Source organism: Nothobranchius furzeri, chromosome 10 (assembly GCF_043380555.1).
Source record: "Nothobranchius furzeri strain GRZ-AD chromosome 10, NfurGRZ-RIMD1, whole genome shotgun sequence".
NCBI lineage: Eukaryota > Metazoa > Chordata > Actinopteri > Cyprinodontiformes > Nothobranchiidae > Nothobranchius > Nothobranchius furzeri.
This window is the reverse complement of record NC_091750.1, coordinates 62,567,355-62,582,735: the sequence shown is the minus strand read 5'-3', so window position 1 is coordinate 62,582,735 and position 15,381 is coordinate 62,567,355. Positions and strand designations below refer to the sequence as shown.

The 15,381-nt window shown below is 39.7% G+C and overlaps 2 protein-coding genes and 2 pseudogenes across 2 annotated transcripts; all 4 read right to left on the bottom strand.

The window, feature by feature from the left end:
* Positions 1 to 100: 100 nt before the first annotated feature.
* Positions 101 to 1,451, bottom strand: LOC107390979 (olfactory receptor 5K16-like; annotated as a pseudogene).
* Positions 1,452 to 3,988: 2,537 nt separating this feature from the next.
* On the bottom strand, positions 3,989 to 4,991 carry LOC107390996 (olfactory receptor 8G17). The gene has a single exon (XM_015968015.3). The coding sequence runs from the start codon at positions 4,989 to 4,991 to the stop codon at positions 4,008 to 4,010; it is 984 nt and encodes a 327-aa protein (XP_015823501.1). The 3' UTR covers positions 3,989 to 4,007.
* A 4,844-nt stretch (positions 4,992 to 9,835) lies between these two features.
* LOC107390978 (olfactory receptor 4D11-like) lies at positions 9,836 to 11,213 on the bottom strand (annotated as a pseudogene).
* A 984-nt stretch (positions 11,214 to 12,197) lies between these two features.
* On the bottom strand, positions 12,198 to 13,145 carry LOC129152453 (olfactory receptor 1E16-like). The gene has a single exon (XM_054730831.2). It carries the CDS (start codon positions 13,143 to 13,145, stop codon positions 12,198 to 12,200), a length of 948 nt encoding a protein of 315 aa, XP_054586806.2.
* Positions 13,146 to 15,381: the final 2,236 nt, after the last annotated feature.

The following is a 15,381-nucleotide window of genomic DNA, read 5'->3' as shown; positions in this document are numbered from 1 at the left end:
CTTTTAATGAGTTTCAGAAATGACTCGATTTTAGTGATTACCTCAATATGTTGGAAATGTGGGAATTTAAAGGAATATATTACGTTTATAGTAGTAGATCTCATTGGTTTGTCACTGTATTTTTAAACCTGTTTCGTTTGCAGAATCTCTTAATAGCCTTCATCACTTCTTCTGTCTTTAAAGAGTATATAATTGGATTAATCAGAGATGGAAGTGTGTGTGTTAAACTAGCATTGATGATTCTGGCATTGGGATGAATATAAGAAGTCAGCGCAGCTACATTAGTGCTGACATAAGGTAGGAAAAAACAGCAACAAAAACCAAGTGAGATGTACAAGTTTTCAGAGCTCTAAGTCATTGATCTCTTGAAGTGGTTTTGCTCAGTGCAATTGAAATTCTGGCATAAGTTATAATTATCAGTATAAGAGGGATACAAGAAAATACAAGGAAACCAATAATACCTATTATGTAGCTATAGTAAGCATTGCTACAGGCCAGAAGATATATTGGTCCATGATCACAAAACAAATCTTTCTATTACTAAAGATCCACAGAAAGAAAGATGAGTAAGAAACCCAACCAAGGTTGCAAGAAAACTCATTACAAAACCCCAGGAAACCAGCAGCATTGCAACTACAGACCTTTTAGTTACAATACTGTGGTATCTTAACGGGAAACAAATAGCTATAAATCTGTCATATGCCATAGTGACTAGAGTCCATGTCTGCACAGATTTAAATAAATAAACAAAGAACATATAACTCAAGCATGCCTCATAGAGAATGTATCTCCTGTCGAACAAGAATATGTCCAAGACTTTTGGGATGAGAGCAGTACTCCCACACAAGTCTGTCAAAGCCAGGTTGAACACAGTCATATATTGGGAGTATGAAGAGTCTTTACCAGGCAGATAACAGAAAGGAGAAAACCACTTCCAAGAACAGTCATGATGTAAACAAAACACAAGAAGACGTAATATTACTTAACATGAGGGATGTTGGAAAAATCTCCAAGATCGAATTTAGTGGGAAGAACAAATGTGGAGTTAAATAAAGTAGTGAGTTTTTCTTCCACCATTTAACAGGATATGAAAAGTTGCAAATCACAAAATTATTGTCCAAAGTCCCTCCAGACAACAGCTAATGTGCAGAGCTCTGAAGTTAGCAGTTCTGTGCTGCACTTCATATTTATATGTCCCTCCTTGTGGTGATTACAAGTTATCGTCAGTAACCGACTATAACGATATGGATGGCTTGATGTAGCTAACATAGTTAGTAGCCCTGTTGCCACCAATCGCTTAGTTTCCTATTGAATGGAGCTCTGTGGTAGAGTCCTGCACGGGCCTAAAATCTGAGCCCGTGTCCGGCCCGGCTCGAGGAGGTGAAGCCCCAACCCGACCCGGTCCGAAAAGGTTTTCAGGATTCTCTGGCCCGACCCGAGCCCGACTTTTTTTTAACCAACTAAATGAAAACAAAGTGCATCAATCCTGACCAATGTGTGAAAAGACGTGCAGGATCCAATCAATTTGTTTTTCCCTCATTTACCGTCACGGCGATAACGGCACACTGGCTCTGTTGGTGATCAAGTTAAATTTGATCTCTTTCCAACAATTTTCACAAGAAAACAAAACAGTCAAAAGCAGGGATTGTGTTGTGTTGACCGGACAGTTCCCGTATTTGACCGTTTATTTTGACGGAGAAAGAATAGAAAGAATTACCCGGCGCATGCAGACGAACTGACATCTTATTCGTTATGCACATTGCAGATGTAGCTAAATCACCCAAGAAAAGATTCCCATCTGAACATCTGAGCTGGACACTGCTCAGCGCAGCTCGTTGTCAGCGCATATGTGCAGAGCGAGCTGAAGTTGTGGAGACTGGCTTGGAGCGCGTCGCAGAACCAGAGCGCATGCGGGAAGGTTCCTCCCACTGAAGCGAGTGTTTTCCAAACCCTGTCGCTCAGAGAGACTTGCCACTTAGAAAATGCTCCCTGATAATGAAACTTTGGCTGAATAGTGCTTGTTCCTGTTTCCAATGTGGCGACACATCCATGAGCCGTCTGAGGAGAAGCCCAGAATCTCATATCCTCTTCAGCTCAGAAAGCGCATATGATTACGCACAAGCGTGACCCATCAACCCGGTCTCACAGTGAGACTGGGTTGGCCCTGTTCAGGTTTACACACACAATCTTTACATAGAATTGACTTACAGTTATAAAATTAATTCAGTAAAATGTAAAGCATTTTATTTAAATATCCATTCATTATTTTACAAGCACAGAGAGCCGCATCAGATTCAGATCAGCCGACCCCCGCATGCGCTCTGGTTCTGCGACGCGCTCCAAGCCCCTCTCCACATCTTCAGCTCGCTGTGTACCTTATGTAGTACACGCTGACAGCGAGCTGCGCTGAGCAGTGTCCAGCTCAGATGTTCAGATGGGAATCTTTTCTTGAGTGATTTAGCAACATCTGCGATTTGCGTAGAATAAAATGTCAGTTCTTCTGCATGCATCGGGGTAATTCTTTCTATTCTTTCTCCGTCAAAATAAACGGTCAAATACGGGAACTATCCGGTCAACACAAGCCCTGATTTTAACTGTTTTGTTTTCTTGTGAAAATAGATAAAATTAAACTTGATTAACACCAGAGCCAGGCGCCCTGCGCCATTATCTCCGTCACTGTAAGTGAGGGAAAAACAAAATGATTGGATCCTTTTCTGACCTTCCCCACTTACAAAGTTTAATTACAACAATCAAACAGGACAGAGCCTGGATTTGTAATCTGAACAGTCTAAACATGTTTTAAAAAGAAACGTATGACAAAAGTGGCACCTGCTCAGTAAAACCATCAACAGGGTGAAAAATATCAAAATATTGTAGGCAGAGACGGGCTACAACTTCTGGATCCACTTTATATAAATCGTTTTATTGATTATCTTTTTATGAAAGATAACTTTGACGTACACGAGCGACCGGTACCGGCTGCTGTCACCTGTTGTGAGCAGCTCTCTGCTGTCTGAGGGTAGGCCCCGCCCACAACGCCGCGGCTGCTGTGGCTCCCGGTGTTTTCTTTACTGTGGGAAATGGGTAATAATGGCTCTTTGATGGGAACAGGTTGCCGACCCCTGCTTTAAGTGTTTCAGTTTTTTTTACGAATTCGATTAAAAATAAAGGCGCCCGGCCCGGCCCGGCCCGTGTCCAAGGTAATTACACAGTCGTTGGCCCGAAGGCCGGCCCGAGGGCCGTCGGGCCGGGCCGACCCGACCCGAGGGCCTAGGGCTTCAGTGCAGGGCTCTACTCTGCGGGGCAGGGGGCGTGCTTAGCAAAAAATTAATAAATAAATAAAGATGTATTGCTGACATTTAATCACAGTACATGATGAGATAATCACTTTTATGGATTTCTGAAAAATCATACTTCATTTCTGAAAGGAGGAAAGTCCGGAAAGCAGCTTTAAGGGTTTCCCACACCACAGCTACACGTGTTCTTAAAATCAAGGTAAACTAGTAAAAATAAGGTATATTCTGATCTAAATGATAATTTACTGTTTTTCCTACAAATAAAAATAAACTTCAAGGCAACTTCTAGTTTGTTAGAAATAAATTGCATGTAAACATGATAAGTATAATCTTTTTTATTAGTATGAGGAAAAAATATTTGTTAAAAGTTTGAGGACAGAAAAACTACTTAAGTTTTCACATTTAATGAAACGGGAGAGGTTGCATTGTCATTTAGTCACAAATCATTAAAAAAAAACTTCTAATTACCAAAAGTAATGTTGGATCATTCAGTGAAGGTGAACATACATTTAGTTTTCTTTGTAGCTGTATATAAAAAAGGACAGTACCTAGTATCTTTAAAAAAGATGTTGATAAAAATATTTGCATTTACTCCAAAAAAACTTAATCAATTTTAATATATATTCACCAGTATCAAATGAGGCCACATAGTAAATATCTCACAAATGCTAGCTAAAATAAATTGTCAGAGAATCACATTTAATGAATGAGTCACATGGTTGGGGGTTTTCGAGCTCTAATTTTGTTTTTCAGGCAGCTTTTTAATATTTTTTTCATTGATACCTTGATTTCTTGTGTTTGCAGAACATAAATGATTGGGTTCAACATGGACGGAATAACTGAGGTCAAAGATAAGTTTATAATCCTGTAGTTTGGATGGATTTTTTCCATCAAAGTGAATGTAACCAGCAGCGGGGTGAAATAAATGACCACTAATGAGAGATGAGCCAAACAGGTCTTAAAAGCTTTAACTCCTTGTTGTAATGTTGCCACTTTCGCTAATGTGTATAATATGTAAAGATAACTTAACAGGATAAAAACCAGCGGAAACCAAAAAAGAAAAACAGGATACAGAAAACTGAGTACATCATTAGGAAAATTGTCATTGCACGCAAGCCGGTAAATCTGTCCATGGTCACAAAAAAAGCTGTTTACAACTAAAGATTTGCAGAACGAGAGTCTTGTGATGAGACCGACTGCAATTAAAACAGCAGTTATGTTAAAGATCCAGAAAGAGGCGATTAAGGAAAACATGAACTTGTAGGTCATCTTCACCTGATAGTGCAGGGGAAAAATGATGGCAACCAGTCGGTCATAGGAGAGAGCAACCAGGTTAAAAGACTGCATTGAAAGACAGATGTAGCAGAAAAAAAGGAACGTCAAGCAGTCATTATAGGGAATTATATTGTGGTTAAACAAAAAGATGTCAATCACCTTTGGCACCAGAGCTGTACTACCCAACAGGTCCACAAATACAAGGTTGAAAACTGCAATGTATTTTGGAGTTCTTAAGTTTGGATCTAAATAAATGACAGTTATAACAGCAGCGTTGCCCAGCAATGAAACAATATAGACAAAAAAGAGAAAAACATAGTAATATTTCATATTAGGTAAGCCAATAAATCCACTTATTATGAAGTATGGGGGACGCACAAATGTGATATTTCTCCCTAAAGCAGAGTTGAATAATTCCATTGTAAAAAATATTTAAGAGATGAGAGAACAGCGATTCATTTAGCAGTGTCCTTTTCTGACAGTCACCCTTGATTTGTTGAGTTGCAGAGGGAACCCGTCTCCTGATTATATTTGAGAGAAATAAGTCAAGCTTTTAAATTATCTGACAGCTTCTCTCTCTTTACTTTGTTTAAAAACATAACGTCATTGCCTTTTCCCCTGGTGACTGCAGGTATTTGCATCATTATCAGACAAGCCTGACTGAGGTGCTCTCACTCATTGGGATTTTGCAATTCTCTTGAAAGTAAAGTTGATCCAAAACACACTGGTTTTAAATGTTACATCAGTCAATCAGGGTTATTTTGTTCAGATAAAATGGAAAAGACATTAAATGCAACTTGGTTTAACCGATTTATATTATGAATGTAAGTGGAAGCACAAAAACATTTATGGAATTTTATTTAATTATTTCCAGACAATTTATCCAATTGAACCATTTAAAAAAATTTTTAAGTCCCTCATTTTTTTATTGGTGAAACATGCTCACACTATTATAAAAAGCTAGAAAAGCAGAAACATCCCAATCATCACCCTATCCTTCATTAACTCAGTGCCTGAAAATACTTTATTTCCAAATAATAGACATAATCTAGGTGTGCAAGAAAATATCAAAACACAGAAAAATGTGATATTTCATGTTATGATACTGATTTGATATAAAAAAGCAATATATCATTTTTTTATGGATAATTACATGCAAACATTTTTTGTGTGCAATTCCAATTTAAGCTGCTAGGCGGCAGCAAATTTGATCACATTCAATCTGACAAATCAACAAGATCTTTCGATAACAGCAGTTGTGTTCTGGAAACGTCTGGCCTGAGTTTTCCAACTAATTTGGTCTTAAAAGTACAATTTGTAAAACCATTTGACTTTTTGCACCACGCAGTTCAAAGTAGGTATTGCAACGGAAGCCATGGTAAGCGCGAACATTCCCCCCCCCCCCCCCCCCCCTACTGGCGGATATGAATTAATAGAATAGAATAGAGTAGATTTTATTGGTACCACAGTGGGGACATTCAGACATTACAACAGCACACACAGATTACAGGCAAAACTGATCCCAGCCATGTTTGCTTTGATAACTTCAATAACTTCATGCTGATGACCCACATGAACATAATCCTCTGTTTAGTCGATGCAACTACATGAATGAAGTTAGCTTAACATGATAGAGTTTTTTTTCTTTATTGGAAATAATACAGTAACTGGTAAAATTATGAATGACATGATATTGCCCACCCCTAGATGGAAATTTAAACATTTACATTAATTATAATTAAAAGTTCCTGTGTGACATTTGTGACATTTAGCTGTAACTATTTACTGCTGATAGATAGATAGATAGATAGATAGATAGATAGATAGATAGATAGATAGATGATAGATAGATAGATAGATAGATAGATAGATAGATAGATAGATAGATGATAGATAGATAGATAGATAGATAGATAGATAGATAGATAGATAGATAGATAGATAGATAGATAGATAGATAGATAGATAGATAGATAGATAGATAGATAGATAGATAGATAGCAGCAAAGCCGTTGGCGCGTTCTGTTCAATGGCGAAATCGAATCTTCCGTTGTTTTGATTGGCTGTGTCAGGTTGGAGGTTTAGCGTAGGCAAATTGATGATTTTTATTTGTTATGACCAGGAAGATGTAATATTCAATATAAATGTAAAATATTAACCTGCTAGGTCTTTATTTTATATTATCAGAAGATTCTTTATTTTAATTATAAGAAGATTCTTTATTTTAATTATCAGAAGATTCTAGGATTTAGTTCAGAAGATCTAGGTTCTTTGCTTTTTCAGTGATCAACCACACTTCTTGTTACTTCAAGAAAGAGTCAGGTTTATAAAAGTAAGAATTTATTTTGCAAACAATTAAAACATGACTAATTAACTAAGCATTTACTGTGAGTGGATGTAACTAAACGTGATGAAGGAACCTATGTGTGAATGATGTCAGTCAGAGCTTCCTTATCAAAATAAGCTGAGTTCTGGTGAAAATAATTTGGTTTGCTCTAAGCTATGAAGTTGTTATCATCAGAGGAACATCAGACATGTTAATCTGTCATGTCTACTTCACCCGTTTTGAAGAGACCCTCTTGGTGGATCTGAAAGTCGCAGGGGTCGGCTGACCTCTGGCACCGGAGGGCTGTAGAATACCGTGGTACCGACTCTTCAGTCCAGAGATGTCTCTGGTCAAAACAGCTGGATGGAACCGTGCGTCTGGCGGACTCTTATAGGCCTTTTCCACCAACCAAACTGGCATGGAATGGGAAGGATCGGGTCGCTAAATATTTTGTTTCGATTGTTGAACCAGTCCAGGAAACCTACCCGGACCGGGCCGGTAGCGGGCCAGAGCGGGACCCTTTCTGTTGTGGGTCCAGAGATTTTTGGTCTGGGTGGAGCCACAGCGTAAAAGGTCTAGAGTCCTCTGATTGGGGGAGAAATTACGTAACTACCTGCGACAATCCCAGGTGATGGAAAAGAGCTACCAGTGTTCCAGTGATTGTGTTTGGCTGTACTCCTTGTGCGCGAAAATTCCTGCAATAATAGCTTTTGGTCCAATGCCTAGCTTCAAACGTTCCTCACCATCATCGGAGATAGCAACATTCAGGCCGAGCTGGATGGGATGATAAGAAATGAGAAAGTCTTTAAAGAAGTTTCTCAGCACATGGCAGCTGAAGGATTCCAGCGCACCTCCGAACAGTGTCGTGCGAAGCTGAAAAAAATAAAAGTCCACTACAGAAAAGTTAAGGACAGCAACGGTCATAGTGGGAATGGGTGAAGTACATGGAAGTGGTACGATGTGGTGGACGCTATTTATGGACACAGACCGTCAAACCTAGGCAGCGAAGGAGGCCTGGACTCAGCGACCAGTATCCTGGAGTCACTCGTAAACCCTGTTGGTAGGCATTTCTTTTGTTGTCTTTTTAGCTCTACAGGCCATTCATTGCAGCACCAAAAACACTGAATAGTAGCAGCACCTATTTAAGAAATGCCCAGCAAGTAAAGAGAGGATTTACCCCCTCGTGTTAACTAGGCTTAGCATCCCCTCGTGTTTATGTTAACCTTCATTTAGCATTCCCTCATGTTTTTTAACACGCTGTTCGTGATATAAGCCTTTCATGTTTAGCATGTCCTTGTTGCGTACATGAGGCTGGAGTGGAGTTTGCCTTTCTTGTTAGCGTCTCATTGTTTAAAATGTGGCAAAATCAGTTAGCCTTTCACGTTAGCATTTCTTTGTTTTAAACAGCTGAGCACCCACAGTGAGGAGCAGCGAGCCGATCTAATATTATAAAGATCCCAAAAGTCGCGCCAGCAGTGTTGTTAGCCTAGAGTGGACTTTTAACAAGTATATATTTTTCGAATGAATAAGAATATAACATAAAATTGCAATTAATCTGTACATCACTAGTGAATTACTGCCATCTAGTGGACACATTCCAAATGACAAAATGGCCTTAACTCATAGTAGTTCTATTAAGTTTACTATATGCCTATATGCTCTTTTACTGTAAAAATATTGTGCTTTTCTTACAGATAAATTTTGTGATGTTTTCTTACTGATTTATTTTTTGATCTGTGTTTTTCAGACACATCTGAAGCGGAAAACACTCCCTCTTCAGAGGAACCATCCATTTCCTCAAGTAACTTTAGAGTTACCCTCCACCGTGAGGGCAGCTTTGCTCTGCAAAAAAAAAAACCCCACCTCAAACATATATGCAACAGACCTCAGACAACACAACATAAGTGTCCACTAGGTGGGGTGGTGGGTTGGGACTATCCCCATTTCAGTTCCTGCAGCCGCGTTAAGAAGCGCATGTCACCTCAGTGTGGGTAGAGAAAGGAGCATTAGTCGGCTCATTGGTCCTTGGAAAAATGAAAAAAATGAATGCAAGTCAACGAGGCGGAAAGAACAATTTTCTAATCCGTTTTGCCTTACGCCCTGGATCGCACATATGTTGAACTGCAATTTTAATGAAAACAAACGATGGGTGCTTTGACCACGCCAGTCACACACTTTGAGATTTATCAGCTTTTAAAAGTTTATAACTAGCATGACTACAAACCAGAAATTGGCACGTCACATATGTGAAATCACCACATAATCTCCCTCCTCTCCCCTGGCGTAGCTGCTACTTACCAAATGACCTGATTTTTGGTTGTTCTTTCCTCCTGTGGGAAGGATTTGAAGTTTGCTGGACTTACAGCCATTTCCCTTTGTTTTTCTCCATGTCTGGTTCGATGATGTCACTTCCTGGACTTATTTTCACACAAAAGCTAAAATAACATTTCCCCCTGTTTGAAAATGAGCTCTTTCTTGGTATCAAAATGCTTCTTTAAAATTTGCAAACTTCATATGTGAAATCCATGCTACAAAACAAGCGGAATTAGAAAATGGCCTTTTTAGCCCCATTGACTTGAATTCATTTTTTCGTTCTTCCAGAGAGCCATGGTCCGGAAGTCGATGGGCGTGACTCAGGGTCCCTATGAAGCAAGCCTCGAAGCGGGGCTTCATAGACACGCCCCCTTCCGGCTCGATACAGACTTCGAAGCTTTGCTTCATTTGTCCCATTACTAATTTGTTGTTCCTGAAAGATTCTTAATGTTCATGCAATCTTAAGTCAACTTGCATAATATTCAGAATCCATTGGTATAGGTACTCAGAATATGGGGTTCATTAGATATTAATTAAATTTAATTCTTTATAGCAGTTGAGATACGATTTTGTTTTGTACAAATTAAACACATAATTTGGACTTTTGATATTATATGATAGTGGTTTAGTGTGCATACAGTGATAAAATACCTAATGCAGATTCAGTGAAACATCATCACCAACCCAACACGACCCTATTGAGCAACATATGTGTTAGCTTTTAAAAGAAAAGCTAAAGCTGGAAAGCTCATATGCCAAATAATAATTCATTAGAATTTCATGTTGACAAATCTCCTTTTTGTTGCACTAAGATGAAAAATACCCCTGTGAAATATGTTGAACCTGATCTTGCAGCTTTTGTAAATATCTATGAAGCTCAACAACCAATCCAACTGATGTTTCATGATGTTATGAGATAAAATTGGAGTTTTAAACATAACCCACACAAAATGTAAAATGAGATTTTATTTTAATCTATTGTGTTTTGTTTCTCAAGTTCTCCTGTTAAAGAATTTGCAGTAAAACCTTTTGAAATTACAATATAGAAAATAACTTGGAGTTGCACCAGAACTCATCTGAACATAACGCCTCCTACTTTGTAAAAGTTTCCTCAGTGAAGTTTTGATTTCTTGTGTTTGTAAAACATAAATTATTGGGTTAAACATGGGAGGAAACACTGAAGTCAGAGACAAGTTAACTGTTCTGGCATTAGGATGTATTCCTGCACTCACTGTAAATGTGATTAATATAGGGATAAAGTAAATGATAACTAAAGAAAGATGAGCTGTGCAGGTTTTCAGTGCTTTCATTCTGTTGTGAACTATGGCTGTACTTTAGCCAATACAAAGATAACTGGCAGAGATGAGAGGAAGCCAAAAAATGAAAAATGGCAACAAAGTACTAATGACCAAAATGGAAAATTGTTGTTGCACGCAAGTTTGTATATCTGATCATGATCACAGAAATAACTGTTAATCACCACTGCATTACAGAAGGAGAGTCTGGTGATGAGACCAACTGCTATTAAAACAGCAATTACAGAAAATAACCAGAAAGAAGCTATTAAGCTAAACATAAATCTGTTGGTGATCTTTGATAGTGCAGAGGAAACATGATAGCCACCACCCAGTCGTAGGAGAGAGCAACGAGGTTAATGAGGGGAAAGTAAAGCAGAAAAACAGGAATGTCAAGCAGTCGTTATAGGAGATGTTAAAATGGTTAAACAAAAAGATGTCAAGCACCTTCAGGACCTGAGCTGTGTTACCCAACAGGTCCACAAGTGCAAGGTTAAAAACTACAGCATGTCTACGAGTTCTGAGGTTATGATCCAGGTAGATCAGAACCACCACTACTGTGTTTCCAAGGACTGAAGCAATATAGACAAAACAGAGAAAAACATAGCAGTACTTCATATATGGAATGCCAATAAAGCCACTGATTATGAAATACGCAGGACGGATGAAGGTGATATTTCTGCTAAGAGCAGAGCTGAAAAGGTCCATTTTAAAATTGGCTTGTGCCTAGCTCTGTGCTGCTGCAGATGTCAGTGCTGTTCTGTCATCTGATGTTGCCTCTTCCCGTTGTTCTCTTCAGTTCAAGGTATGGGAAGCTTAACTCTTTATGATGCCTTTTTATTGTTTTAATACCAGTCCCTGCACAAGCATCAGAAAACAGTTGTGCTTTTGTAGTTTGACTCAGTACAGGTTTATGTTCCTCTTTATTTATTTTACAGAATCAACAGGATTTTTAGTTTAATTAAACTAATTAGGCTTTTTTTTCTTAACTTCACCCTTCTGCCTCTTTTTAAAAATGAATCATTTTGGTTATTCCACCAAAAAGCATCAACTAAATCCACAACATTTCCAGCTATGAAACATAAAACATAGAACATTTCTTATACAATAACTCAAGACAATATAATAGTCACTTCACACACTGTAAGAAAATATGTTTTTATTCAGGAAATGTTGGATTTGATCAAATATAATACAGAAAGGGGCAGAACCATAATCTGCTTTCTCTGTGGGCCTATTTACTCGAATCCTAGCTGGCCTAATCAAAGCAAGTTAAATAAAAACAACATTTTAAAAAATGTGTAGTTGATGTAAAAAATACAAAATAAAATCTTACTTCACCATAGTTTAAATAAGCCAGTAAAGGTCACACATTTCTGATATAATGTATTGAAATAATCGTTGAGGAAATATGAGCCCATAACATTTATTTTTCATCATCTCACTAGATTTTAAAACATAACTTCTCAATTCAAGCACGTAAGCACACAATATTACTAATAAAGTTAATTCAACACCAAATCTTTCCTCTTAATTGTCTCTTGTTGGTGCTTATAGATGCTAATTTGATCGTGCAATTTGGCATTAAAATTTGAGTTCTCTAAGAAACCTGCAATAAGTACAATCAAAATAAATGTAAAAACAAAATTGAATTTTGGACTATGTCCGATCTCTTTTAACTAAAATTCTGGATCACCTGATGAATTTAAAATTTTTCTTCAATGAACTTTTGATTTCGTGTGTTTGCAAAACATAAATAATTGGGTTTAACATGGGTGGAAACACTGAAGTCAGAGACAAGTTGATTATCCTGGCATTAGGATGTATTCTTGCACTCATGGTAAATGTGATTAATATAGGGATAAAATAGATCGCCACTAATGAAAGATGAGCTGTGCAGGTTTTGAAGGCCTTCATTCGTTCATTAACTGTCACTACTTTAACTAAAGCATAGCCAATACAAATGTAACTGGACAAGATCACAAACAGAGGAAGCCAAAGAATGAGAAATGGCAACAAGAAACCGATGACAGAATTGGGAAAAGTGTTGTTGCACGCAAGTTTGTATAATTGACCATGATCACAGAAATAGCTGTTAATTACAACTGAATCACAGAAGGAGAGTCTGGTGAGAAGACCAACAGCAACCAGAAGAGCTATTATAGCAAACAGCCAGAAAAAGGCGATCAAACTAAACATAAATCTGTGGGTAACCTTTGTCTGATAGTGCAGAGGAAACATGATAGCCACCACCCGGTCGTAGGAGAGAGCAACTAGGTTAAGAGCCTGCATTGAAAGGCAAGTAAAGCAGAAAAACAGGAATGTCAAGCAGTCATTATAGGAGATGTTAAAGTGATTAAACAAAAAGATGTCGAGCACCTTCGGCACCTGAACTGTGTTACCCAACAGGTCCACAAATGCAAGGTTAAAAACTGCTACATATTTAGGAGTTCTGAGGTTATGATCCAAGTAGATCAGAACCATTACTACTGTGTTTCCAAGGACTGAAGCAATATAGACAAAACAGAGAAAAACATAGTAGTACTTCATATAAGGAATGCCAATAAATCCACTTATTATAAAATATGCAGGTCGGATGAAGGAGATATTTCTGCCAAGAGCGGAGTTGAACAGGTCCATTTCAAATGTGTAGTCAACCTGTAGCGAATCTAAGCTCCGTCAGTCGAGACAAAGCTGCTGCAGACACTGGAGCTCTTCTGTAGTGTTTTTCATATCCCCTTCTTGTTCATTATCTAAGTCCTGTTGTCCATTGGCCAACTTCAGAAACACAAACGTCCAATCAAATAAGCCTGCTGTTTTCATAATTGTTGCCTATATTGGAAGCCCCTTAATAAAAACTGAAATTATAGCTTTTTACTTAGAATTATCCTACCAAATAATACTCCCTATTTTTGACTAAAGTCTTTTTAATGTCATTCAAATTTAGTAGATTTTAGTAGATACTTGTTTGTATGTATTCAGCATGCCATGTTATGTTCTTTATATTATTTTCAAAACAATGTTTGCATAAAAGACTGCATGGTTGCACAACTGGTATAACTGTTGCCTCGCAGCAAGAAGGTTGCAGGTTTAAATCTCAACTACAGCCTCCCTGTGCATACATAGTGTTTCTTTTATCTTTTTTTTTTAACCTTGTCCTGTCTGGCTGTGAAGCAAACAGAATTGATGTCTGAATGCTGGTAACAAGCCTTACAGATTTACTCTCAGGTGGAGCATCAAAGCGTCTGCTTTTAATGCCACGCCTGATACTTAAAACTTTATTGTTATTGTTTTTGAATGCTTTGTAATTCCGACCACACACGGAGTCAGAGGTGAAAGAGAAAAGAAAAGACAAAAGGTGTGGAGGGGGAGGGGGGGGCACAAAAATAAACAATAATGAAGAAGAGTCTGCTTCTAGACCTGCAGAGAGAGACAAGAAAAAAAGCAAAAAAAAAAAAAAAAAAAAAAGGGACACAACAACAATACAACAAGGTCAAGCTATCACTGTGTCAACTTAATGAAGAAATATATAATCAACATTGTTTAACTGAACAATCACACGATAATAAATCACAGTGCATTAAGTGCCCACCATAGTCTTAAGACCTGTGTTGAATGTGCCCAAGCCCATACTTTTGAGAGCACTATGTGAGCACCTGTGTGTACACGCGCTTGTTCATGTAAAGTTTCTCTATAGGAGCGTCCAATTGAGTGTGAGGGTCCACAGATCTGCCCCCCAAAGATGTGTAGGAGACGGGGGGAGCTCCAAGTCCCAGAGATCCAGGTGCTGCCCCAGAACACAGGAACCCCAAGGAGACTGCAACCAGAAAGGCCCCCGCCCCCCTCGAGAGTCACAGAGGATCGCCCCCGAGGGGCCACAACCAGCAGCCGGCAGAGTCCCAGGAGATATCAGCGGCAAGCCCACAGGCCCGCCCGCAGCCTCCCACCCCCTAGCCGGCCGAGCCCGGGACCCAGCGACCCGGGACCCAGGGGCGACCACCCCCGCCGGGGACCCAGCAGAGCCCAGGGACCCATACCCCACCAGGCAGCCACCGGGATTGATCAGGCAGACCCCAAAATTCTTAAACCCCCTCACCCGGGAGCCACGAACTCTCAGGCAGACCAAGGCACCACACCCCACACCAGGTGTGGTAGGGGGAGGGGAGACGAAGATCTATATCATCAAAAGTAGTCCCAGGAGAGGGGAGGAGTCGAAGGCCCCACCTCACATACAGTCATACACAAACACAGTCACACACTCCCTCCCTCATGCTCACACATGCACATACAACCCAAGACTTACAAAAATGCACGCCGGACACCCACTCATGCTCCCCATACACACCCTATTCACTCTGGTCCCGGTACTGCTGCACATTGGGTACAACCATCACCGATTACCAGAGTTTGACCCTTGCTGCTGGGGTGCTGATGAGCAGGTTCCCCGCCCAACGCTGAGCACAGCAACCCACCACCCCAGACCCCATTCAGACGGCCAGATCTCCCTCCTAGCCTCCAGCCCCAGGAAGCCAAGCAACAACAGAGGTGTGCTAAGACCCCTAGTCTCCCTCCGTCTGCTCCAATACAGTTGTGTGTTGATGAGGTGTATTCCATGGCTGTGGTAAGCGGGCAGTGCAGGCATTGCCTGGCCTATGCCAGCTGATGCCACCACACCACCCCACTTGCACCCACAGCCCTCGGTGTCTTAAGTGCAGTTTAAAATTGGAAGTGGGCACCGGCATTCGGGAGGAGGCTGAGAAACCTCCCTGCCGAGTGCCGTTGAATGTGCTCACTCCCAAGGCCCTAAGTGTGCATTTGCGTGAAATGTCGTCGGTGGAAGAGTATAAGATGCAAATAAAATCGGGGGGCAGGCTGC